At 35.4% G+C, this 26,379-nt stretch overlaps 3 protein-coding genes and 1 long non-coding RNA gene across 5 annotated transcripts in view; 3 read left to right on the top strand and 1 right to left on the bottom strand.

Annotated features, from left to right (window-relative positions):
- Window positions 1-1,622: 1,622 nt before the first annotated feature.
- On the bottom strand, window positions 1,623-7,166 carry LOC117330204. The gene is made up of 3 exons (XR_004533308.1): window positions 6,744-7,166; window positions 4,911-5,001; window positions 1,623-1,677 (listed from the first exon to the last, which is right to left on the bottom strand). It is a non-coding gene; the product is annotated as an uncharacterized LOC117330204 (long non-coding RNA).
- LOC117330194 (mu-type opioid receptor-like) lies at window positions 2,403-4,994 on the top strand. The gene has a single exon (XM_033888420.1). It carries the CDS (start codon window positions 3,576-3,578, stop codon window positions 4,557-4,559), a length of 984 nt encoding a protein of 327 aa, XP_033744311.1. The 5' UTR covers window positions 2,403-3,575; the 3' UTR covers window positions 4,560-4,994.
- Window positions 6,251-11,517, top strand: LOC117330184. Its single transcript, XM_033888409.1, has 3 exons — window positions 6,251-6,746; window positions 10,090-10,308; window positions 10,561-11,517. Exons 1-3 carry the CDS (start codon window positions 6,377-6,379, stop codon window positions 11,211-11,213), a joined length of 1,242 nt encoding a protein of 413 aa, XP_033744300.1. The 5' UTR covers window positions 6,251-6,376; the 3' UTR covers window positions 11,214-11,517.
- A 6,734-nt stretch (window positions 11,518-18,251) lies between these two features.
- LOC117330144 (mitotic checkpoint serine/threonine-protein kinase BUB1-like) overlaps window positions 18,252-26,379 on the top strand; it is a 29,534-nt gene continuing 21,406 nt past the window's right edge. The window contains exons 1-7 of one of the 2 annotated variants that reach the window (XM_033888373.1): window positions 18,252-18,334; window positions 19,799-19,858; window positions 20,518-20,662; window positions 21,276-21,472; window positions 22,962-23,017; window positions 23,784-23,998; window positions 25,895-26,069. In XM_033888373.1, the coding sequence (XP_033744264.1) occupies window positions 18,324-18,334; window positions 19,799-19,858; window positions 20,518-20,662; window positions 21,276-21,472; window positions 22,962-23,017; window positions 23,784-23,998; window positions 25,895-26,069 (859 nt within the window). In that variant the 5' untranslated portion in view covers window positions 18,252-18,323. Of the gene's footprint in view, window positions 18,335-19,798; window positions 19,859-20,517; window positions 20,663-21,275; window positions 21,473-22,961; window positions 23,018-23,780; window positions 23,999-25,894; window positions 26,070-26,379 lie in introns of both variants that reach the window. The other variant, XM_033888367.1, reaches the window with a different exon arrangement.

Raw genomic sequence — 26,379 nt, 5'->3', positions numbered from 1 at the left:
GGTATGATATTCATATAAAATACGTTATCTTCAATTAGTGTGTCTCAGTGTACATCTTTGAATATCGATTGGTATGATATTCATATAAAATACGTTATCTTCAATTAGTGTGTCTCAGTGTACATCTTCGAATATCGATTGGTATGATATTCATATAAAATACGTTATCTTCAATTAGTGTGTCTCAGTGTACATCTTTGAATATCAATTGGTATGATATTCATATAAAATACGTTATCTTCAATTAGTGTGTCTCAGTGTACATCTTTGAATATCGATTGGTATGATATTCATATAAAATATGTTATCTTCAATTAGTGTGTCTCAGTGTACATCTTTGAATATCGATTGGTATGATATTCATATAAAATACATTATCTTCAATTAGTGTGTCTCAGTGTACATCTTTGAATATCGATTGGTATGATATTCATATAAAATACGTTATCTTCAATTAGTGTGTCTCAGTGTACATCTTTGAATATCGATTGGTATGATATTCATATAAAATACATTATCTTCAATTAGTGTGTCTCAGTGTACATCTTTGAATATCGATTGGTATGATATTCATATAAAATACGTTATCTTCAATTAGTGTGTCTCAGTGTACATCTTTGAATATCGATTGGTATATTCATATGAAATAAGGTTACCTTCTATCAGTGTGTCTCAGATTGGTAAACATCTTTTTGTCGTCCACTAAATACTTAGCACCGTCCTACAACCTATGCCTTTCGCTTGACCGACAAAGCATTATATAACTTAAGGAGGAAACATTAGACCGTGTGACTTTTATAGCTTTATTGTTCAGCCTAGTGGTCAGTTTATAGCACACAGTAGCCAGGTGATTAGGACATGAACACTGACCACTGTCCAGTTTCTGCTACAGAACGGATTTATATTATTGACCGTAAAATTGATCAGATGTCACAGTCGTTAGCGTGTATATTTACATTAAGTATAACTGATGAATAGAAATTGTTTGAAAATCAATTATCTTCGTACAACATGTGTTAAGATTAATATAGGTTTTTTTTTACAATAACTGCTGTACAAATACTTCTGACTGAAATGTGTATACTTCTATCGCCCGGACAATGGACTACGTGTTTCATGATCTTATGTTAGGACACCAAGAGACACAGAATATTTCGGAGCTTTGGTGATTCGAGGTACAGTATTAAATCTATTCTAAATAACCAAAATATTAAAATATGATATGGATAGATGAAAGGATGATTACATGTTAGACTTCACAACGAGGTTAATTGATGAAAATGAATTTTATCTTTTTACTTTTTTACGTGTCTTTTTAAATGCATGCAAATCAATTTAAGGTGCTCGAACCAATGAGATGTTGTTGTGAAGAAAAAATAAAGCATTTCGGGGGGGGGGGCTTCGTAAATGAATTAATAAGGTTATGCAGAGAAAAAAATGTCCGAACTACAAATCAAAGTTACAAAGCATGGTGTTCTTAGTTATGCTGTTCTTTGCATGAGATTCCGTGGTATAAACACTATTTTTTCCCCTAACACAATTAGTCATAATTAGCTTATCGAGTATTTTAGTGAAACATTTCGAATTAATTGCTAATTCAGATAATCATTAACAAGCACTTATAATCACCAAATGGTGGGCTATTTTCCTTCGTCCGTGGTCTGTCCGTTATCCGTCCTCAAACAAGTGACATGATCGCTTTTTTTCAGGAAGAACCGAATTATCCTTGTCAAAGTTATAAATGTGTTTAATATGACAAGCCAACTTAACAAGGAGCAATGTCGATCCTGTATTTCATCAAGTGAATAAGATATCTTATAAAGTTTATAACATATCTCATGTGCTATTTTAGATATGTCATATGTTATATAAATATATAAATGATATCGCAAGTTAATTAAGATATTCCATATATATAACATATCTCATGTGCTATTTTAGATATGCCATATGTTATAAATATATATAAGATATCTCAAGTTATTTAAGATATTCCATATATATAACATATCTCGTGCTATTTTAGATATGCCATATGTTATATAAATGATATCTCAAGTTAATTAAGATATTCCATATATATAACATATCTCATGTGCTATTTTAGATATGCCATATGTTATATAAATGATATCTCAAGTTAATTAAGATATTCCATATATATAACATATCTCATGTGCTATTTTAGATATGCCATATGTTATAAATATATATAAGATATCTCAAGTTATTTAAGATATTCCATATATATAAGATATATCATATGCTATTTTAGATATGCCATATGTTATAAATATATATAAGATATCTCAAGTTATTTAAGATATTCCATATATATAAGATATATCATATGCTGTATAAGATATCTTATATCACTTTATGAAAATACGGATCGACTTTGCTGCTTGAATAAATGTTAAGTTGGCTTGCCATAGCTTAATGTTCCGACTTATTGGAAGAAAATATGGTCAAAAATGCACACGCCTTAGATTTTGATATACAGTGTAGGACAACTATTATTACCGCTTAAACTAGCCTTGGTCCTTAATTGTTTTACAAGCACTTCCTTCATATGCTGTTGTATATGTTTGAACTCTGTAGAACGAGAAAAGAATATCAGAGGGAAGAACAGAGCAACAAGAGAGCTTATCAATCATGCACAGAACTAATGAATAACATGCGATGATTTGCGCCATGTTCTCTTGTCTCCAGAGCCAATGTTTCTGAAAAAGCAATACAGGAGTGGACGAACTCTAGACGCTGCAGTCATTAATGAAAATACAGTCATCATGTTCTTGTTTCATTTCTTAGGCCAACAATCGAATGTTTCTTTAATTGTATGTAATATCGTCACAATATAAAAAAAATCCTTTAGAATATAATCAATTATACATAAGCATGTGCTATCCACATTTCATATAAGATATTTATTAATACGTATTTGGTATACACATGTATGTATATTGTTGCAATTTCATAAATCAAATTTCAAAGTTGCCATGGTTACTATACACGTCAGCCACCTTGCCAATATCTAGTTTCCTATTTGGGCGCGGTAAATTAAATGCGACAAGTTGTCATCGTTAACTGTGCTGCATATTGCTATTCAACATTCAGACATAGTTCCAAGACTGAGGAAGTATACATAACGAAGCATTTCAATATTACATTGTTAGGTTTATAAAAGCATGTTTTGACAAAGATGCATTATATGTTTAACTCTAGTCGAAAAGCCAACTAGTGCCTGTGTTTTTCTCTCGGGCTAGCTTGATGACCAATTTAATTGCAGACAGTGTTCGTTCACAGTTTCCACTTTTATCTCCGTTGAACAGATATGTTTTACTCAGTATATCGTATAGTTATCTCCCCTTTTTTTAAATTTCCTTCTCTATTATGTAACGCCGAAGCAACTTCGTTCACTTTTACTACTAGACGAAAGAGTAATGCTAACTTGTTCATCGTCAATGCCACCGAATCATACCGTATGTGTGTTAACCTTTACGCTGTATAACCAGGACGTCACATTATTTATTACCAATAATTGTTTTTAATATTCAAGAGAGACGATATCCGCCATGTCTGCCGATAACCTGACCACAACTGAAGAAGCAGATGACGGTTTTCCGCCATTCCTTATCATTTTCATTGTTTTACAACAACTAGTGTCCATCCTCTCCTGTTTAGGTAATGGTGTCGTCATCTTTATTTTTACTCGTTACCTCCACCTTAAATCCTTCACCAACCGCTTTGTCGTGGGACTTGCCGTCGCCGACTTTTGCACGGGCCTTTCAGTTGGTTCCCAGATTGTATATTTCTTGATTCCAGAATTAAACACAGACAGGATGGCATGCTTTATTCGGTATCAAATCATAGCATTTATGACGATGACGTCACAACTCACAGTGTCGTTTACAACCTTCGACAGATACATCGCGATCTGCCATCCCCACAGCTATAGTAAAGTTGTAACCAATGTTACGGCTAACGTCCTTGTTACGCTACCATGGGCATATGCCCTAATTCTAACGACGTCATCCTACCTTGGACTAAAACCATGGACAAGTGATTCCTCATACTGTCTGTATCATCTCATTTTTGAACATGGTGTCTATTTAACATCGGCTTTTACCACCATATGTTTCAGTATGGCATCTTTCATCATGTACATGTGTATTTTACGGGTAGCATGGAAATACTTCAACAGAATACGTCCTTCAAACGAAACCAATCCAAGTTCCGAAGTCCGTAAAAAATCGACAGAGCGCGACGTTCGAAGTGCAAAGGTCATGGGAATTGTAACTGTGGCATTTACCATTTGTTGGGCACCTTTCACCGCATACCAGTTCCGGTATGGATTGGGCTATTTTGACTTGACCACGGACGACATTACTGCTTCCAACTGGCTCGTTTTTCTTGGTATGACCAATAGCCTGGTGAACCCAGTGATATACGCCTGGCAACGGAAGGATTTCAAAAGAGCATGTAAAAAATGTTGCGGTCGAAACGTTGCCGGAAGTAACATTACGGGTGGCTTCTCATCGCATGCATCCACAATATAAACTTGCATTAATTAAATAAAATATGCTGTTTTTTTCGGTATCAATACACCTTTCATTCATATGTTGGCGAAACAACATTTTGACATATGGCTATTGATAGTAAGAAGAGTTTAAAAACCACCGATGGGGTATCATTAATCGAAATAGCCTTACTGGGTAGTGAATTGTTTATTTTATGTCTCGTACTTTCGTTAAGTCTTTGCTATTCTATATAACTTGTAATAAATAAGTGTGTGACTATTTGTTTGTGCAATGCTCGCATTATTACTGCTGAAATATGATTTTAAGCTTCGGATAAAAATATGAAAAAATCTGCAATCTTAATTTCTCCATGTCATTTGCAGTATTTACCTATTCTTCCAAAATGTCTTCAAAAGGTCTGTGAGAGGTCTGTTTGGTGTAACTCTGCCAGACAAGTCTATGTTTCACAGTAAGTCGTGCTCTGCAAATAAAAAAAATGATCAACACATTTTCAGCGGAAAATTTCTTAAGTCTTTTCTTTTTTCTAGTTTGGTATAAGACAACGGTATATTAAGTGGCTGAAAAGCATGCATTGTCTGCCTCCAAGAGAATATGTGTCGGAGCCCGCTCTAACTGTTAGGGTGCCTGGATCGAGCGTACACCAAATATGTGAGAGCGCGTTACGATAAAGATCATCCATTTTCACTTTTTGTTCCAGTTAATTGGTAATTACAACAAGACTACAATGTACAGTATATTAATGTTTCATTCCATTTTCTTTCTTTCATTATTTCATATCTTCACTGCATAATCACTTGCTAAACATGACATCTGCCATTTATTATTACCGTGATAATTTTAAAAGATTAAAAATAATTATTTTATTTTATGAATGGGTTTAAAAGTGTTAGCAGTCAGAGTAGACTTCGATGGTATACAGGGGGATCCCCAACCCTTAGAAAACTCTGCCTGTGCCACATTACGTAGTCAAAATATGTCCTGTACAGAATTTTTATATATACCTACTCATTTAACTATAGGACAGTCTCTTAAATGTTGATCTTGATATCAGTGCTTTAATTGAATGTTCATTAATGTATTCATATGTATGTTTATATTGCCTTTTGCCTGAATTTACATTATTATTACTATTACTATAAACTATATTTATGCTGTGAACTACTGATATTTCACGTCGCTGAACATGCGTGTACATTATATATGTTTGTTAATCTCTCTTTTATTACCATTATTATCATTTGTTATAAAGTCGGTTGTAAAAGCCTGAACGGCTTGTGTTGCCATGCTTTATATATATGTGCTGACTTTAAGTAAATTTGACTTGACTACTTTGAATGCGTTTTAGCAATTAATATTCATAGTGCATATTTTATTTATTTATTTATGCAATAGTTCCAGTTTATTTTTCTAGTCTGTATTAGACATGAACTGGTCGTGCAGTTTTGATATTCATACCGTCCATCCCATATATCCCTTTCACCTTTGGTCTGGTTACTTTTTTCTTAACGTTACCAATGGTGGAGTGGGGGACCATTTCCTAAAGGTTGCTTTTGGCAGATTTTTTTCTGTCACAATAATTATAAAAAAAAACTAAAACAAATCAATTATGTTGTTATTACGTCCGAGTTTAAAGCTAAATTGAAGACTTCGCAAGTCTAGAGACATATATAGATATATGTCTCTAGAGACATATATATCTATATATGTCTCTGGCAAGTCTAGCAAAAAAAAGGTAGTAGTACACTGTACCAGGCCTATATAATCGATAACGTATTTTGGGTACCTCCGCGGTGTTAGTTTCATTACCGTAGACAGATATTTGGCGATGTGTGAAAATGGCCACAAAATGCGCGAGTTCAAATTTGAAGGATTACATAGGTTCGAAAGAGGAGGCAACCATACAAACGCTTGCCACCGAAATAGCCATTTCGCCGAGATTCTGCAATTTAGTCATACAATGTAGTAATGCTCACGAGGGAACACCATTTACAGATGCATCGATCACTCTTAAAATAGTTTTGGAAACCTGGTACGCAATGCGAACAAATTATGCCGATGGAATACCAAAGTTTGCATTTGTTCGAATGGAAGATATTCTAAATGCATCTGTTCTTGATGATTTTGTAGCAGACGGGGTGAAAGGCATCGAGAAATGCAACAAGTGCATCAAGCAATCATTCTTGGCATTGTTGGAATTCTTACGTAGTAAGTAGATCTAGAGTCTATGGCTACAATTCTGTCACAGGGGTTTGGGTAAAAGCGAGTGCCTGGTTCTGAGGTCGGGTCCACGTCGGCTCTCAAAGACAAAGGCATGCTATGGTTGTATAGTAGGCCTAGTCCAACCACACTGGCAAAGTAAAACAAAGGGACGTAACTCTAATAGATCAGAATGGGACAACCTATGACCAAGCACCTGCGCGAAAAGATAGTAAATTGAGATACACTGTATAAAAAATCAGGGTGTTACTATTAAAGGAATAGTAAAATCCTGGTTTTTAGCCCTCTGTGGGCTATTCAATTCGCCCTTCTTCCATCCGTCCATCCGTAAACAATTCTTGTTTTGTTATTTCTAAGAAAGTACTGAAGGGATCTTGATCAAATTTCATATGCACAATGCATTTTGGGACCAATCGGAAAACAACATGGCCGACAGGCAGCCATATTGGATTTTGACAATTGAAGTTTGTTATCGCTATCAGAGACATATATACACATATAATATATATATATGTGTATATATGTCTCTGTCGCTATGTTACAGAAGGTACTGAAGGGATCTTTCTCAAATTTCATGTGTTGGTTCCCCTTAGGCTTGGTCCCTTGTATTGCTTTTTGGGACCAATCTGAAAACAACATGACTGACAGACAGCCATTATCGCTAAATCTCAAATTTCATATATATGTTCCCCTTGTTTAAAAAGTACTGGAGGGATGTTTCTCAACTAAGACAGATTAGTAAAAGGAAAGGAAAAATAGAGAGAACTAGAAGTTCAATCTGACATAAAACCTATAAAGATAATTCAATGGTGGGCGCCAAGATCTCTTGCTTTTTAGTCCTATGATATACAGTAAGACTTTGAAGCAAAGTGTCAGACCCAGAAAATAAAAAAAGGTTTTGGAATGTATAATATTTATACTGAGTTTTAAAATCTGTGGTTGTTAACTGATGTCATAATGTTACTTAAAATTTGCTAAATTTGAAACTTCTCAACTTGCCAGAAATAATCCTAGCGAGATGGTCTTGACAAAGTGTTGTTAATTTTCAGGTCCACCAAAAATCAAAAATGGCTGTCATGGGCGCCATCTTGAAAAACACGTTTTGAAGTTCTGCAGTACCATGTTCCTCTATAACTGGTGCCATTAAGCTGGAAATATTGGCTGGGGTGTTATGGAAGGGAAGCCAACTAAGCTTGAGTGTTATTTCTCAACCACTTAAAATCTTGAACATGGCAACCATAGAGGCATTTTGTAACATAGGGTTATTTTTTCACTGCTTTGTGATAGGGCTGTTTTGTCCATGTTTGGGAAGAAATTGGGAAAGAAATTGGTTGTAAACTGATTTCTTTTAGAATTGACTAAAATATGAAATATTAGGAATGGAGGGCCCATTATCCGCCCCCAAAAACCCTCAGCAAATGTCCCGAGCATGATTGAACAATTATGGTTTCCATAAAAGAACTTGTGTAGGTCAAATGAACCAATATTGCTCATGATGATTATTGTCACTGTTTGTCCATTGTTTGTGCTGTGGGCAGTGGTGTCGTCCCAACATCTGTGAACACCGCCCCCCCCCCCCCCCCCTTTTTTTTCTTTTCAAGAGCCCATGAGGTCTAGGGTCATGGTATTTTGGCTGAAGGTACTGTAGCTGGGATGAAAATATAAATTACCTGGATCTTCATTCATGGTCATGGTGTCATATGTGAAAAAAAATTAAGTTGACAACTTTTGAAGAACCATTTCTATGGCCTGTGGAATGTTGAAATAAGAAAGCTAGGACAGAGTGTTATCGAAGTCAATTAAATAAATGACCTTGACTTTCATTCAAAGTCACAGGAGTCAAACATTCTAAATCACACAAAACCTAGGACAAAGGTAACTTGGATGAATGACCTTGACCTTCATTCAAGGTCACAGTAGTGAAATATCCGCTACATTGTCCAGAAAACTCCACGCACACATCTCACCAGATTTTTGTGAAACTTGACAGATATGTAATCACCACATCAATCTGACTAATTTTTTGTTGTAACCTTAAATTATGAAGAATTTAGACCTGTAGATGTTATCTTGTCCAGACAACATTGGAGTTATACCCCTTCAGCACATGATTTGTTTTAACTGTCTTGCCGTCTTAATCCTCCATCCATGCCATGGCATAGCATCTGTCAACATTTCCTTAAAATCACTACTAGTCATGAACAACTTAATGCATTTTGTTCAAATATGGGAGGGAGCATTATAAGGTGAAGGAAGTCCAATGTTGATTTTTGTTCTATAAAGGGAGGATCGGACTTTCCTTGGCCAAGAGGGACCGGGGTAAATATTGGAAATAGTGGTAAATTGTTTCAATACCTGGTATCTGCCTGTTGTAAACAACGAGATGGATTTTGTTAAATTTGGTGTAGAACATTATTGGGTGATGGAGGTCCAATGTTGTTTAATAGAGTTAGGGTGTGGCTCTACGTAGACCAGATGGCCTTGGGCGGGGCTCATAGCGGAAATAGTTCTTTTAGTTCTGAATGACAAATAATTTTGATCAAATTTGGTCTGGAGCAAATGGGGGTATGGTCCCGGGGGTGGAGCCCATTAGGGGAAATATAGTGAATTCTTTGAAATAATTCTTCTACTGTAGGAATGAAAGGACTTGCTCAGTATAAGGTCTGAAGAATCCTTGGTTGAGGGGGAACCAGTTTTGTGTGTTTGGCCATGAGCCTGACAGGCAGGTAAGGGGGCCAAAGAGGAGGGGAAATAAAGCTAATTCTTTTAAGTCCTTTTTATGCACATGTCAAAATTTTCTTTAAAACTTTATAATCATGCTATATTTCCCCAAAAAGAATTTTGGTTTGACAATTTTTTCAAACATTCAAAATTTCCTTCATTTTCAGCATTTTATTTTTGTCCGGCAATCTCCTACATTTTTCAACTGATCTCTCTGAAACTTGAAATACATGATGACCCTGATATGAAGTTGTGTCTCCCTGAAAAGAATCCGATTCAACAGTTTTTGCAAAAAAGTTATTGCCCTTTGTTTATTTCGATTTGTAATATTTTGTCTAGAGATCACCTCCTATATTCTTCAATGGAGAAAAGTATTACTTATAAGACCTAAATTTCTTAAATATTTTGCCATACATGATGATACTCACTGAAAAATCAAGATGAGTGATACAGGCCCTCTAGTGCTTTTGTATGTATTTCTGTACCACTGCCCAACAATATAGAGTGACAAGCATCCCAAAGGGTTCTAATGGGGATGGATGTTAATGTTCCTCATCAATAACTGACAGCATTGATTAAACACTAATACTACATTTCTATTTTTTTCCAGACAAAGATCATCATGAAAAGGCAATTCAGAAACTTATCAAAACTAATCCTTCAAACAACGGATGTAAAAAGACATGTGTTATGGTTGCATTGGGCCAACACCTGTTTTCCCAATTGATTCCAGGCAAAGTGTATGCAGTTGATAAATTAGCAAAACATGTTCCAAACAAATGTAGCTGTGGTTGTAAGGCAGAGATCTCTGGAGGAAACACTTCAGTAGGTAAGATCACTAAAAATCTAATAAAATCCTAAAAAATTAAATCTTAAGATTATCAGGGCTTTTCTCAAATGGGTGAAAAAGGCTTTTGTTCATGTAAGCTCACCGGATCAGAAGCATCAACCGCAAGGTGGACCATTCCAAGATATCTGATGAGTATCAATTATTATTTTCAACAAATTTTTCATAACAGGTTATTGGAATTTTAACGTATACATATGTAGTTTACATTATAAATTTATATTTTTTTAACAGGTGCAAGTGGAACATGGCATGGCAGAGTAGATATCCTTTTGAACGAAACTATTGCTGTTGCAGTTCTGAGTAGAGAAAGGGATGAAGAAGATGAAAATGATGAAAATGATCATGATAGCGATGAAGATGAACCACCAATTAAACAGATGAAGGAAGATGAATGTGATGTCTGTATGGAGGAGAAAACTGATGCTATTCTTTTAGAACATAAAGTTATGAATAAAATTTTAGCTTTAGCTATAACCAATGGCTTTGCTCAAGTTAACATGCATAAGGGAACACTATTAGACTACATGATTCCAACTTTTGGAGCAACATCAGAACATGTTACCATATGTTTGTATGATCCTGAAAATGACATCCTATTTCACATCAAGGAAGAACTGGAATTATGGTTCGGTGGGACACCAGAGAAGCTTCATGTCCGTACCATATTTATCATTTGGCTATTTTTGAATTTCACTGCTTTTACTCGGAGAAAATTGCTTGATTTCATAGATCTTGACAAGACAGGATTTCATGACCAATTGAAAGGATATTTAAATGATTATCAAAATGCAAAAACACAAGGACAGACTATTGAACCAGGATCTTCTGCAAAAGTGTGGAAAGATATACCAGGCAAAGATAAGAAACGTAAGAACCAAGTTTGAAATTAGACCTAAAACTGATATTGCTATTTCTCAGTACTAGAATAATAGTGAAGGAGGCCAGATGAAGTTCATGACATTTTGAATATACATACTGTGTAGGTCAATTCATCTGATGTGAATGAATGTCTTTAACAGTAAATCAGTTCAGATCAATAAAAAAATCTTAGTTCTTCAAATTCTTGGCTGTGACTTAGAACTTACTTCTAAATAACCAAAAAGTCTAAGGTGATGAAATTTGGTCATCCGAGGAGCATTTACTTAGCTATACAACTTGCAAACTTTTCAGATGAACCCTACAAAATTTTGTTCATATATCATGCTTGTGCCCTAGATGCTATTGTAGCAGAACTGGACTGGGCTGAATGCTGTTGACCAGGTAGCTCAAACGTTTAGAGCATCTGTCTAGAGTTTGGAGACCCTGGGTTCGAGTCCCAGTCTGGTTGTTGCATTTTCCTCTCCTGTTACACTATCGGTGAGATGCATGAGCATCAAAGTAGTATGATATGGTGTCGATTATCCTTCATAAACTTTTATTTGGAAGGCTCCCACTTTTTTTCTGGTCATAAGCTATAATCAAGCAGGTATAAATGTAGATTGGTTGCAGTGCTCCTGTTACACAAAGGTAGTCTCAGTGATGACAGTAATTAATACTGATATCATGTATGTCAGTCAGTCATGAATACACACAAAAGGCATTCCACGAAACTCACAGATTAAAAGATAGTGGGAGTTTTTAATAGATGCACACAAGGATGGTGCAAGTAATTTTATTAATACATGTGAAAGAATGGTTTCTTTTGTTAATGCTGGGACAAGGATAGTGTCGGTCATTATCAAAAATTTATGTAAGTAACCGTCTTTTATGCACAAAGATGGTGTCAGTTATTCATATACTCTTTGTACTGAGAAATATGATGTCAGACTTTGAAATTAAATTTCATAAATTTCACTAATTTTAAACTACTGGTAACCGACTCCAATGTGTTTCCATCACTGTTGTCTGCCTTAAGAGGAAGTGAGTGAGGAGTCTTATTATGTGAAGGCACCAAAGTACACAGAAAAAAAACAAAAAAAATACTCATTGGTCGTGCAGGTGACCAGATACCATTTCAGGTCCACTTGGAGGGCAACCCGACCACTATCAGACATTAATAAAAAGACAAAGATGTTGTCATTATTACACAGACAAAGATCAAGTTTCACACTGTATTGAATATAAGGCAGAGATGAGATCAGTCATTACTACACCGACAAAATTGATGTCTTTACACAGAAAAAAAAGGCACATTAACTGGTGTCTTTCATTGATCAATATTAGACAAAGTCAGTCGTTATAACATGGACAAAGATGGCGTTAGTCATAATAACATGGACAGACGGTATTAGTCATAATAACATGGACAAAGATGGCATTAGTCATAATATCTTGGACAAAGATGGTGTTGTCATAATATCTTGGACAAAGATGGCATTAGTCATAATATCTTGGACAAAGATGGTGTTAGTCATAATAACATGGACAGATGGTGTTAGTCATAATAACATGGACAGACAGTGTTAGTCATAATAATATGGACAGATGGCATTAGTCATAATAACATGGACATATGGTGTTAGTCATAATAACATGGACAGATGGTGTTAGTCATAATAACATGGACAGATGGTGTTAGTCATAATAACATGGACAGACAGTGTTAGTCATAATAATATGGACAGATGGCATTAGTCATAATAACATGGACAGAGGGTGTTAGTCATAATTACATGGACAGGGTGTTAGTCATAATATCATGGACAGGGTGTTAGTCATAATAACATGGACAGGGTGTTAGTCATAATTACATGGACAGGGTGTTAGTCATAATATCATGGACAGGGTGTTAGTCATAATAACATGGACAGGGTGTTAGTCATAATTACATGGACAGGGTGTTAGTCATAATAACATGGACAGAGGGTGTTAGTCATAATAACATGGACAGGGTGTTAGTCATAATAACATGGACAGAGGGTGTTAGTCATAATAACATGGACAAAGATGGTGTTGTCATAATATCATGGACAGGGTGTTAGTCATAATATCATGGACAGGGTGTTAGTCATAATATCATGGACAGGGTGTTAGTCATAATAACATGGACAGAGGGTGTTAGTCATAATAACATGGACAAAGATGGTGTTGTCATAATATCATGGACAGGGTGTTAGTCATAATATCATGGACAGGGTGTTAGTCATAATAACATGGACAGGGTGTTAGTCATAATAACATGGGCAAAGATTGTGTTAGTCATAATAACATGGACAAAGATGGTGTTAGTCATAATAACATGGACAAAGATGGTGTTGTCATAATATCATGGACAGGGTGTTAGTCATAATAACATGGACAGAGGGTGTTAGTCATAATATCATGGACAGATGGCGTTAGTTATAATTACCAGTACATAAATATTGTGTCGGTCAAAATTACCAGTACGGCAGTACAAAGATGGTACTTGGTAAAAATTGTAGATTAGGTCGTTGGTTAGCTCCCATTCTTGAAATCCACCGGCTTGGGAGAACACCATGCACAGTTCTCAACAGGAAGCTGGCTGGCTGTTTCCATGGGCAGATGTCTTCTTTCTCATGAGCTTAGTCTTGTTGATTCCCTGATTTATTACTAGGCCTTGTCTGCCCACCGTAACTACACTGTCGATTTGTCTCATCTTGACCTCTATCGGCTTGCTTTCCCTTTATGTCCCTGAAATCGTTCCTTCCGCACTTTCTTTGAGCATCATCAGTTATCTGACTTTTGTGAACTTGAACTCTTCTGACATGGAAATTAAAGGCAATTGTAGATTGGTGCGTCTTCCATATAGTTTAGTATTGCTGAAGCTTCGAGGAAAGGAACTCCTGTCTATCTTCTGAGATGTCTTTTTAACATGCTTCCATTTCTTCAACAGCTGACAGCTGGACCTTGTAAATCAGCAATAAACATAATAATCTTGGTAATACTACATGCTGATAAATCCATAATGTACTTATCTACTGAGGTCATCCGTTCATCTGCTTCATGCTTCTCATGCTGCCACGGTCGTTCAACCATTTTACGCGTATCTCTAACTGTTGGTATCTCTTCTCTTTGGATCTTATATGTCACTTGTTAGATATTTAAATTCACTATTTTAGAACCATACCCCTTGATTCACCTGGTTCAAATTTCATTTATTGCTAAGGCAACCATACCTTCTTGATCTTGTAGTAACCTTTTTTTCTACAACTGTTATAGCCATGTCGTCCATGAAGGCCCGTGTCGCTGGCTGCCTTATGTCTGATATCGTGTAAGGTGCTCGGCATCATTTTCTCCACTGACTTCACTAGTATTACTGCGATAGTGGTGAATATTAATTCCAACTTGTTGAAGTACTTTTTCAGCATCTCAAGGCTCTCCTCCTGTATGTGATATTCTCGAGTGTGAGTTCTAACAGTTTCAGGGGTAGGAATGAACGTCATCAGGTACATGTAGTTCACACACACACTTTTGGCGGGGAAAATATCGTCGGTTCGGAGGTAAGCCAGAGGTAGTTAGGGAATTTACATCGTCACGATTTAAACCGCTATATGCGCAACTTTGACCAAACAGTCCTATTTTCTTCTGATTTAGTTTTTTCAAACACTCCGGACAATCCGATTTACACGGTAGTTCACATGCACACTTAAGTCCAGTCGTTCCTACTTTCAGTCAGTTTCGAACACATTTGTTAAAGCCACATACTCCCAAAGAAATGTTTACATTTCGAGCTCTTTACAGTTCTCTGACTTAATACATACTGTACCTAACAAATTATCGCGAATCAAAAATGGAGGAAAATGTATATTTATGAAAGTATACGGGAAATTCCCAAAAATAATAACTGGGTCCAACAGACCAAGTTTTTATGCGAAATAGTCCCATATATGGTCTATACAAATGGCGGAACGCCGAAAGCCTGAGCCTGCCAAAACACATACAGATTCTGTCAAAAAGAAACGTAAAAGAGGCCGGAATCCGTAAAACCCGAGTATCTCCTTAGGGAAGGAAATGATTCGTTGGAACTTAGCGAGAGAAGAAAAGGTAATAGACTCGAATTCAGATTTTGCCCGACGTTTATTGGATTGCTGGTTAGCTTTTGAACATCGTCAGCTTCATCGATCTATTTTATCGTTTTGTTGTATGTTTATTCAGATTTATTGCTACATTTTATAATTAAGTATTTAGTATCAGTATGTAAACAATTGTCATGTGTGTAGTTATGTGCAATGCACGTTGTTATAGCCTCGTTCCCGGCTCCGTGACAAATCTCGCGATAAGAATAAGTGCGGCGAGTTATTTTTATACACTGATCTCAAGGACTCCCCCGGTCAAGCGTCCAGGCCAGTGGTCATTTTAATGTTAGGAGAGCGTGAATAAGCTTCTAGGATTGCCATTGATACGTGTGCAACTAGAATTTTAGGTTATTTGGGAGTATGTGTCTTTAAATTAAGATGCAGATAAAGTATCAATTCATGTTATATGAAATGGCTGTCATGAAATACATTTGTTTAATTTACAATTGTTTTGTGATATTTACGTAAATTGTTCGCACCCACACTCCAAAGCTCCGTGGTTCACGCATACACCTGACACAATGGATAAAACTTTTGTCTTCCTTTCTAGGATGTTTGTATGAATCAGGAAAGGAAATTTCTAACACTCATGATGCCTAAATCACCATTTAAAACAGTACACTCCCACTAGTAACAAACAGGGGTCGCCATTTGAGAAAAAAAGGGCACGCATTGTTACGTATACTGTTTGTGTATAGATAAACCAGGTTTACCTTGTATATAAATGAGACTGTGTCTTTTAAATGGAGACTTGGGCATGGGCGTTAAAAATGTCCCTGTCTGATTCTTCTGTACATGCAGTCAGCTGTGATTTTTTTCTTGTCATCGGGTACTTTGGCCCAGTTAGCGTGATTGTAGTTTACAAATACTCCACATTTTATCCTACCCACTCAGTACTTCAGTACTTTGATTTGCTGTGTTACAAAGTGATAACGAAATAACTAATAAACCACTTGTTCTCGGCATTAGTAATATCATTTGATTCGAATTAAGTACAATTGTATAGTGACATCAGGGACCTGTTCGTTTTTAAATGTAATATTTCAAACATACACTGTATATATCTTTACGGACCTGCAGATTATACAGGCTTTAGAAGTCTTTGTCAAGGCTCGTCTGAAACCAATATAAAATCGTCAGGCCCGTCTTTATTTCACGAACGAACACTCTGGTCCAACTTGTCCAACCGTTTGGACGACAATTTCATAATCTGGAACAAGTCGAGAGAAGGGGATAACACATTTTAATTTTCACTCTCAATTTTTTTCACATCCATTTGGGCCATGTAAGAATATAATTGTATCATTAGAAAATGTACTACCCCAGGAAGTACTGTTCTGGTCTGTTGAAAGTAAATCCATTTAATTAAACAACTTATGTTTGGGATTTTTTTTTTGTAACATAAATGTTTCCATATCAATGAATACCCTAATTATATCACTAATAATAAATAATTATATTGATAGATTGTTTCGAATGAGTAATGTGCGTCGCATAAAGTTAGCTATAACTTCATGCACATAACCGAAAAATTGCCCGATTGTTAAATTTACTTTATCAATAAATTCGGGAATATGATAACACCTGAATTTGTAATTATATGGATATATCTTGCTTGAAATCAATGAGAACAAGAGATCACCATTAAATGATCTGTATTGGTTTTATGTAACACTGATCTTTACTTTTCCCTTGTTTCCCCTTTTCCCCTTTAATTATTTACCAGCAAGGGGATCCTACAAATGAAATCTTAGAGGACTAGTCTAAGAAGGACTTTCTGTGAACAAGAATAGTGATAACAAACTTTAACTGTCAAAATCAAAGATGGTCGCGCTGATCGGCCATATATTGTTTTCAAATTAATCTCAAAATTAAATGGGCGTAACTAGAAACCAAAGGGTAACCTGCACCATCAAGTTTGAAAAAAAAACATTGCGTTACTTCTGAAGAAATAATGATAAAAACTTCAATCTGCCAAAATTAAAAATTGCCGCCTGCCGGTAATTTTGTTTTCTGATCAGTCTCAAAATTCAAGATAGGCGCCTACTACAAATTTGTTATCTATATAGACGCAAATATTGACTTGACGGGACCACGAAATCACTTCGTATCAAAAGATAATTCGTTATATGCGAATTCGTTATACGTTGCAAAAAATAGTATAAGTAAAGAGGAGCCAAAACCGGGGATTTGAATTTACTTCGTATCAAGCAGAAATTCGTATCAAGCAGGTTCGTCTTAAGAAAGTTTTACTGTAGGCCTAGAATCTAATTAATAACAATATTAGTGCCTAGATCTATCACAAAAGTTTTACGTACGTTTCACAAAATTCGGCATAAAAGGCAAAAAACTAGTACTTGAATTTCATAATTAGGTATGTTTCTGAAAAAAATAGTCTGTGCTATGCTAATTAGTGCTTATTTGGTTAAATTGGTGAAAAATTCTAAATTAGTAGCAAACATGAAAAAACTAGGGCATTTGCGTCTCCCAGGTCGGGGCGGTACCTTCATATGGAATTTGAAAAATATCCATTTAATATTTCCCGAGAAACAGCTGCAACATACTTCAACCAGTCACTATTCAAGATGGCTGCCTGTCGGCCATTTGTTGCTCGATCAGTCTCAAAATTGAATATGCACATGTACAGCGGGACCAAACATTTTTGTTCAATAGGATACCCCCTTTCATAGACATACATATATAATGTAGGGCAAGGTGGGCTTGACATGTTATGGGTCATAACGCATGTTAAGCGAAAATGAACCAACTTATGAAATTTGAGACGGTCGCGACGAAAGGCGATTTGAATAGCCCACCAAATGTCATCCGGTTTAAAGACTGAATACTATCTAATTAGAGATCGCATTTATCGACTAGTCTTTCAATTTGGCCGATGACTGGGCATGCGCAAGGCGGACATTTTGAAACGCTTGGGACATCTATGGTCGATCAAAGTGAAGTTGAGTAAGACGAGCTGCAATGAATCGACGGTATATATGAGTTTGTAGGCTATACATTGATTATCAAAATGTTTGTTGTGACATGTATATTGGTCGATATCATGTTGCTAATCTTCAACAAAGACGACTTGCTGGTATTTCTTGTTTACAAATGATTATGATATGATAAGGCCTAATGAGATGGGTCGTACTCTGTATGAATACGTTGTAGTGCCCTATATAGCAGGGATAACTCTGGCTCTTAAAACCTATGGGAGATTTTATGAGATTAGCAAAATTTCTATGAGATTTGTCTGTATAAAGAGGTACAATTTTGAATTTTTAATGAGATTTTTTTGAAAAACATGGGTAAAAATCTCCAAATCTCTGCCCGAAGTGATCCCTGATATAGGTTTTTATACAACGGTACTCGTAGGCCTACTGTACATATATTTTTGTGTGTATGGATGTATGTTATGTACGACCCATAATTTTGGTTGACCTTTAGCCATAGAAGCTTCCATAAATTGTGAATTGTATGGTCCCCACCCCCCAGGGGCCTGAGGGGCGGGGCTAAAAAGGGTCAAATTGACTGAAATTTCAAAAATCTTCTCTACTCTCAGATATGATGGAATCAAATACTCTTCATAGATGGAAAGGTCTTACGGTGCTTTACCAAAATTGTGAATTTCATGACCCAGGGGTCTCAAGTTTGCCCCTGGGGAGGGGGTAAACTTTACTATAGTTTATATAGTGAAATCACATTTTTGACTTTTATTTATTGGATTTGTAATGGAATTCAATCTAATTTGGTTAACATTATCAGCATGGGTTGACAGATTAATGGTATGCACATGTTGGCCCTGACTGACCCCCAGGGGCTGATGGGCAGGGCTAAAAAGGGTCAAATTGACTGAAATTTCAAAAATCTTCTTCTTTACTCTCAGATATGATGGAATCAAACACTCTTCATAGATGGAAACTCAAAGGTCTTATGGTGCTTTACTAAAACTATGAATTTCATGACCCTGGGGTCACAAGTTTGCCCCTGGGGAGGGGGTAAATTTTACTTAAGTTTATGTAGAGAAATCACATTTTTGACTATAATTTGTTTGATTTCTATTGGAATTCATTCTAACTTTGTTAACATAATCAGTATGGGATGACATGTACAGCTTAATGGTATGCACATGTTGGTCCTGACTGAACCCAAGGGGCTGATGGGTGGGGCCAAAGAGGGTCATTTAATTATTTCAAATCTCACTCTCAGGTGACCGTTAAGGCCCATGAGCCTCTTGTTTTGTAAGCTTTATTTAGATTGTCATATTTGTCCTGTCAACCTATTCAGTTATAAACTATGAACATCACATTGTCATGATCAGTGTTTTATTTTTATATTCGCATCAATGGTAGTTAGTAATATTTTAAGTAGGTAGTTGGTATTGGATGGAATCGTCAGACCACATATTTTGATACCTGTTTTCATTCAATGCATGTATGCTATTTTTGTTATAGGGAATTTGAAGAGGAATTGCGTGCTTACAATGGCAATGATCCATTTGAAGTGTGGCATAGGTAATTATGAATATGTTCCCATTTAAATATCTTTTTAGATTATGGAAATCAATTGAAAGTAATATCTAGTAAAATATCTGTTCTAACTACTGCAATCTTTTTTCACTCCTGGTGATTTTCATGACCAGTCTCCATGAAAATTATCATTAAAGTTACAGTGCCACTAGCTATCTGTCGCTTCCTACTCCTGTAGTTTTATGTTTCTCTGAAAGCTGAGAAATGGACCGGCCTGTGCTGTCATGACTGTGTCCTTGGTCAAGACACTAACACTAATTATTGCTCTAGATGGTGCTCAGTGAGATAGTCACCAACTACCGAAACTAGCTAAAAATAGCTTTTAATTTCTATTTATTTAAAATCTAAACTTACTTTGAGTGTGATGTTAACAGAAAGTTAACAACTTTTACCCTGTAAGAAAGATGTTAATGTATCAGTTTTATCTTGCTGATAAGAAAAAAAGCAATGGTTAGTGACACAGTAAATTTAAGCAATTTTACAAATAAATGTGTATGGTGCTATGAAATTTTCATTGGCCTCGTGCACATGAGAATTACAACTTATGCTAGTCATAAATTAACCAAAATTTAACAATATATAACTATATTTCTTTTAATGTCTTTGATGTCATATTTGATCTATTCATATTTTCTTCATTGTAGATATATACTTCAGATGGAGAAATGCTGTCCAGAGGGAGAAAAGGATAGCAACCTCGTTGAACTCTTAGATCGCTGTATTAGGATGTTTAACAACATACCACATTACAAAGCTGACCAGCGCTATGTGTCAGCATGGATCAGATATGTAAGAACAGGAGAGGAATAATGCCGTTTATGTGGATTGGTTTGCTTTTTTTTCATGTCGTTTTAACAGCTCTTATTGTTCCCTGCCACAACGCATGTGATGGGGAATCAGGGCTTTTGGGGGCCATTAATATTAATGGGCCCCTTTCCCAATTGAAATTACTTCATATTTAAGCCAAATTCCCAAAGTTTGTAGTTTATTCATTTCCTGAAAAAATCTTTCCCAATTTACCAATTTTTTCCCAAAATGAGACCAAAAGGCCCCTTCCCAAACCAGTGACAAAAAGGACTGGGAATATAGAAATTGCAGTGTCCTTACATCTGTTAGTCCATTCTTGTCATTGACTTTGTTAGTGGTTTCATTTGTTGATGGATTTTATCCAAATTTACATGGAAGGTGCATATTGACAATAATTCCAAACTACTTTTAAGTTTAGGTATCAAAAGAACAAATTCAGTATTTACCTCAAATTTGGAGGGCATGATCCTTTGGAAATTTGAAATTGTTGTATTTAATATCATATTATTTATCATTTTTGAACCCCCAAAGCAAATACCAATATAAGATTTATAGGGGCTGGTGCTTTCATAGTCCTATCCAAATCTTCCCACAGGCTGGCTTCTGTAAAGAACCACTGGAAATATACAGCTACATGCAAAAACAAGGTATTGGTGTTACATTGGCCATGTTCTATGAGGCTTGGGCTAGTGCTACTTGGCAGTTGGGAAGCAGTCAAAATGCAGACCTCATCCTTCAGGAAGGTGTTCGCTGTCAGGCCCAGCCAGTTGACCAACTTCGAAGAAAACAGGAGTAAATATTGATGCTTTCAAAATACTATGCATGATATATACAGTATGGTAGTGTACAAGAAAACCGCTTGTCTTCTACTCTTGATTAGGGCCTTGTGGTGCTTTATAAAAATCGTGAATGTCATGACCTTGGGCTTCACACTCGCCTCACGGGAGGACCTGAATTTTACTATAGTTTATGTAAGAAAATAATACTTTTGGGTAAATTTTGTTTATACTGTTCAATGGAATTAATTCAGATTTGATTTAAATTGTAACCCTGATATGACAATTTGATACTTTAATGATTTTGAACCTGGCCCACCCTTGAGGGCAGGACCAAAGGCCTTAACTTACCTTACATTTCAAAAATGTTCTATGAAATCTTCGACTTATAGATGACTTCAGTTCTGAGATCCTTTATAGAAAATATAAATTTCACAACCCCTTGATCAGGATGTGAAACTTACTATAACATGGAATGACCATTTGTTAATTTTGACCCTGATAGGCTCCCATTGTGTTACCTGGTAGGTTTCAGAAAATGAATGCTACCATATATTTATTGTTTTCTAATACTTTGTATGGATCTCTTTCTGGTAGACTTTTTATGAGTAATGAAGTGAAATTGGTCAGAATCAAACAAGGTCAGCTGACTTATTGAATCAAAGGTCAAGGTGTAAGTGAAGGATCAGTTATACTTGGTCAAAGTGTTTATCAGCAGTTGTATCTGTCTGTACTGTAATTCGTAACTAGAAGCATGTTAACATCAATACTGCTACACCATGAAGTCATTGAAGTATCAATTACATAAAATTTCTTTATGATTAATCCAAGCTTGAAATATGATGCATTGGTACATCTTCATATATTATCTGTGTTTATAAAAAAAATGGCTCATCCACATTGGTGAAGTAAACACAATTTTTGAGGCTCTTACATCATGTGTGATTTGGGCACCTAATTAAGCTAATTTCTGTTAGGCTCCTAGGTGAATCAATGTGCATGCCAATTTTGACATATAAAGGATGCCAAGGGTCATGTACCCATAATGCATGTGGGACAAAGAGGCAGGTCCCAATAGTGACATTACAGGTTCTGGGTAAACTTTATTCTTCTGTACAGACAAATTAAAGGGATTACAACTAGTTACAACCAAATCTTGTCTGGAGCATTGATGGGTGAATTTAGCAAAAATATATTCCCCTCTCTGCTTAGGGTTAATAGTGCCAGTAGGGGAAAGGCAGAATAGATATTCTATAAATCATCATTTGGAACCAGGGAAACATATTTTATGAGATATCCCCAGATTTTCAGAAACAGATCCCAAAAAATGAGATATTTGTAATACTATAAATGGAAATAAACATGTCATGTTAATATCTATGTGTCAAAGTAAAACAGGCAATCTGTGCCTTTAGCTTATTTCATTTTTGGGTATTACTGCTAATATTACAGTAATAGTATTGGTTTTTCTTATTGTAATATTGAAAACTGTTGATATTTTATAGGGAGTTTCAGAAGAAGACACAGGCTGCATCTGCAAGGGCTGGACACTCCAAACTATGTAAGTAGAGGTTAAAGATTATTCTATTTGATTTGCTTAGGAACAACATTTACATGAAGAAAGTTTGCAAAGTTCATCAGTGTTCATAAATTTTGATTAAAAAGCCCTAGAGGCCATGTCTGTTTTCTGTAATGTCACAATCATCATATGGTGGGTGGTTCAAATAATTATTTACGGTATCCATGGCCTGTTATCCATCCTTATGAGGCAGATTTATTTCTAATCGGATTCTACGAAAAATCAAATATAACAATATTAATATTATTCAATACATGATGATAATGAATAAAAAGAGAACAAAAATGCAACAGATTCCAGGGAAGCTAAAGAAAAAAAGGAAAGTGTATATTAAATGTATTGAAAATGGTAGAAAGTATCTAAATGTGAATTGATATTCCTGTATTACAACCAGTTATATGAATTTGTGGAGTTGTGATATATAAAAACAAAATCTATTCACATTGTTCATATACTTACCATTCTAAAGAAAATGTTTCATCATATGGTATACGTATATATATATAAGTGGACAATCCAATTCTTAATTAGGGTAAAATCTGACTGAACAATTATTGATAGACAATCAAAATACTGTTTATGGACAAGAAGTCTTTTAATATTAATAATGATATGATAATTGAAATAAAAATCACATTATTCTAACTTTCAAAGTTGATATTTGAGCTAAAAATCTTTTTGAAGATTGTCATGGTTGGTTTGGTTCTCAAAATTACATGTTTCACCTGTATTTTTTATTGCATAGCAGCATCTAGAGATGGACATATTCAGGTGTTTAACAATGAGAATGTCAATCCTAACATACCTGCTCAACCCAAAGGCCATATTCAGAAGTATAATGACGAAAACATGAATCCCAATCCGGCTCCGAAAGTTCAAATATTCAATGACGAGAATTTGAAGCCCAGTCTACCTCCACAAGTGCATAACGACGAAAATGTGAATCCCAGCTGTCCGTCACAGGTATATATATACTGACCAACAAATTGTTATACATTAGAAACGTGTGCAATGATTACACCAAAGTAAGACTCATTTGTATTTGGGGTAATGCACAGGACATTTTCACACATTTAGATATATATCTAATGTTTTTTTAAGGGTTATTTTCAGACATTAATTTACATGTACAAAAAATGTATTGTGTAATTAAATTCAACCTATCTTTGAATATGGAATTCTTAACAATATATTACCATGCTTCATGGTAAAGCAAATACAGGGAATAACTTACTGTCCCTAATGTATAATCAGAATTTGGATACTCATACACCTATTCAGATAATATAATGACCCTGGCTGTTAATAAGATGTTACACGAAAACAAAAAAACACCTATTCAGTCGGATGTTCAAATGGCTGAAGTTACAGATTGTGAACAGTCCAAGTTTGACAGTCAATCACAGGCAAAGAAAATTTGAGGGAAATACAAATTTCAAGCAATCTGGAAAACCCACAGAACATGGCAGCTTCTGACAACAGTTAAATCATGTATCATTGAATTGATAATACATTTCATATAGCAGACAATTTGTCTTGTTCAAAATATGCACTGTCGCTTTGAGTTCCTATACATTGTATTTTTAGTACATTAACTTCTGATGGTAATGTTTTTATAGGCTATCAATAGTCAATACCATTATTGATGATCTACAAATCCTCAAAAGGCTACATTTGCAATACTATGTCTGTTTAGAAGTCTTGTTCAGTTGAAAGAAAACTTTCACAGAATAATTAGAGAAAAAAGTTATATGGTATATCTTTTAGAAAACCCAGTTATTTTAATGAATATTTTAGAAAATAGGTCCCTCTCTTGACCCCCCTGAAATAATCTTCAGGAGAGCTGTCATTGACACCGACAAATGAATAATCTTCAAGGAATTGCAAAGTTCAAGTTTCTGATTCACTGGTAATATTTCATCAAGTCAAAAGAGTGTGCATAGACTTTAAAAGCAATCCAGATTAGCCTGTCACACTTGACAGGAATATTACATGTCGTTGTCAGGCCAGTGTAATTTTGTTTGTCCGATATCTCCTACATTTATTGACCAATCTTTTTGAAACTAGTTGTGTTTCCTCAAGATGCATTTTGATTCAACTATTTTCAAAAGTTATTGCCCTTTGTTTATTTCGGTATTTGATTTTTGCCTGGAGACGTCATACATTTTTTAACTTTGAAACTTGGAAGGCTTTATAACCCTAATATATAGTCATGTTTCCCTGAAAGGCATTTTGATGCTACTTTTTGCTAAAGTTATTGTCCTTTTAATTATTTCAATATTTGATTTATGTCTGGAGATATTGTACATTTTTTAACAGATCTCGAGGTAGAAAGACAAAAGAGCCCCCCCCCCCCCCCCCCCCCCCCACTTTGTAAAAAAAAATTAAAAATGGGGAAGTGGCCCAACTTTCAAAATTTTCTGGATACATCTCTCAGTACAACTGTCATATAAATAAGTAAAAAGGTGTTGGTCTTAAATCAGGATTTCCATTTACTGTTTATTATACCCTCACCACAGAGTCAAGGAGGAGATATATGTTCTGTTCACATTTTTATGGATTTTTTTTCTTTCTTTGTACATAGTCCACTTTTTGTTTTACTCTTAGCAACTTCATATTTAAAGGATTTTGATCAAATTTCATATATTGGTAAAGTATGAGAATACCTCTTATAAGTTTGTGTTGGTACGAAATTTGTGAATATGGGATTTTTATTTGAATTGCCTGCCATTTGAACTAATTGCAGTTCCAAGTGGCAGGCATAATTTGAACGATGTTGTCATGTTGTCTTGTCTTGCGATCGGCATTACATATCGTACATGAATTATAAAAGAGATTGTTTGTTTCATGTTTCCATAGTCAAATCAGCGAATAATGTACTGTAAGGAGAAACTACTGATGGGAGTGGAAGAGCTGTCTTTTGAAGAGCTTCGTGCCAGGCGTTGGTGGGAAAAGCGTAAAAGGGAGAAAGAGATTCAGGCTTTAATTGACGAGCAGAAACGTGGCCTAGAGGAGGAGAAGAGACAATTCATGGGTAAAATTAGCTAAAATGGTTCTCACAGATCTGCCTTCTGATGTAATTTAGATTCCTTAAGATTAAGATATAGAAGTTTTGTAACCACAACAACGAAGTTAGGGGGTGGATACTTACAGTTTTGTTCTCTTTGATTCCTAGTTGTGGATACTCTACAGCTGAGAAAACATTTTACCAACATGTCTATTTTGAGAATTTCAACAGTTTTACCACTATTTCTCAGAAAGTGATTTATAAATCTTTTTAAAAAAGAAACTTTTTCTAGAAATGTATATTAAGCTGAGTTGATTACTGTAGAATGTAAATCCAC

The sequence above is a fragment of the Pecten maximus genome, chromosome 1 (genome assembly GCF_902652985.1).
Source record: "Pecten maximus chromosome 1, xPecMax1.1, whole genome shotgun sequence".
NCBI lineage: Eukaryota > Metazoa > Mollusca > Bivalvia > Pectinida > Pectinidae > Pecten > Pecten maximus.
This window is presented reverse-complemented; position numbering and strand designations above follow the sequence as displayed.

Bases quoted from the DNA above. Each gene is read 5' to 3' on its own strand.
- LOC117330194 (XM_033888420.1), top strand. From the start codon at position 3,576: ATGTCTGCCGATAACCTGACCACAACTGAAGAAGCAGATGACGGTTTT.
- LOC117330184 (XM_033888409.1), top strand. From the start codon at position 6,377: ATGGCCACAAAATGCGCGAGTTCAAATTTGAAGGATTACATAGGTTCG. The intron at 6,747-10,089 runs GTAAGTAGATCT...ATTTTTTTCCAG, and splicing joins ATTGTTGGAATTCTTACGTA to ACAAAGATCATCATGAAAAG. The intron at 10,309-10,560 runs GTAAGATCACTA...TTTTTTTAACAG, and splicing joins TGGAGGAAACACTTCAGTAG to GTGCAAGTGGAACATGGCAT.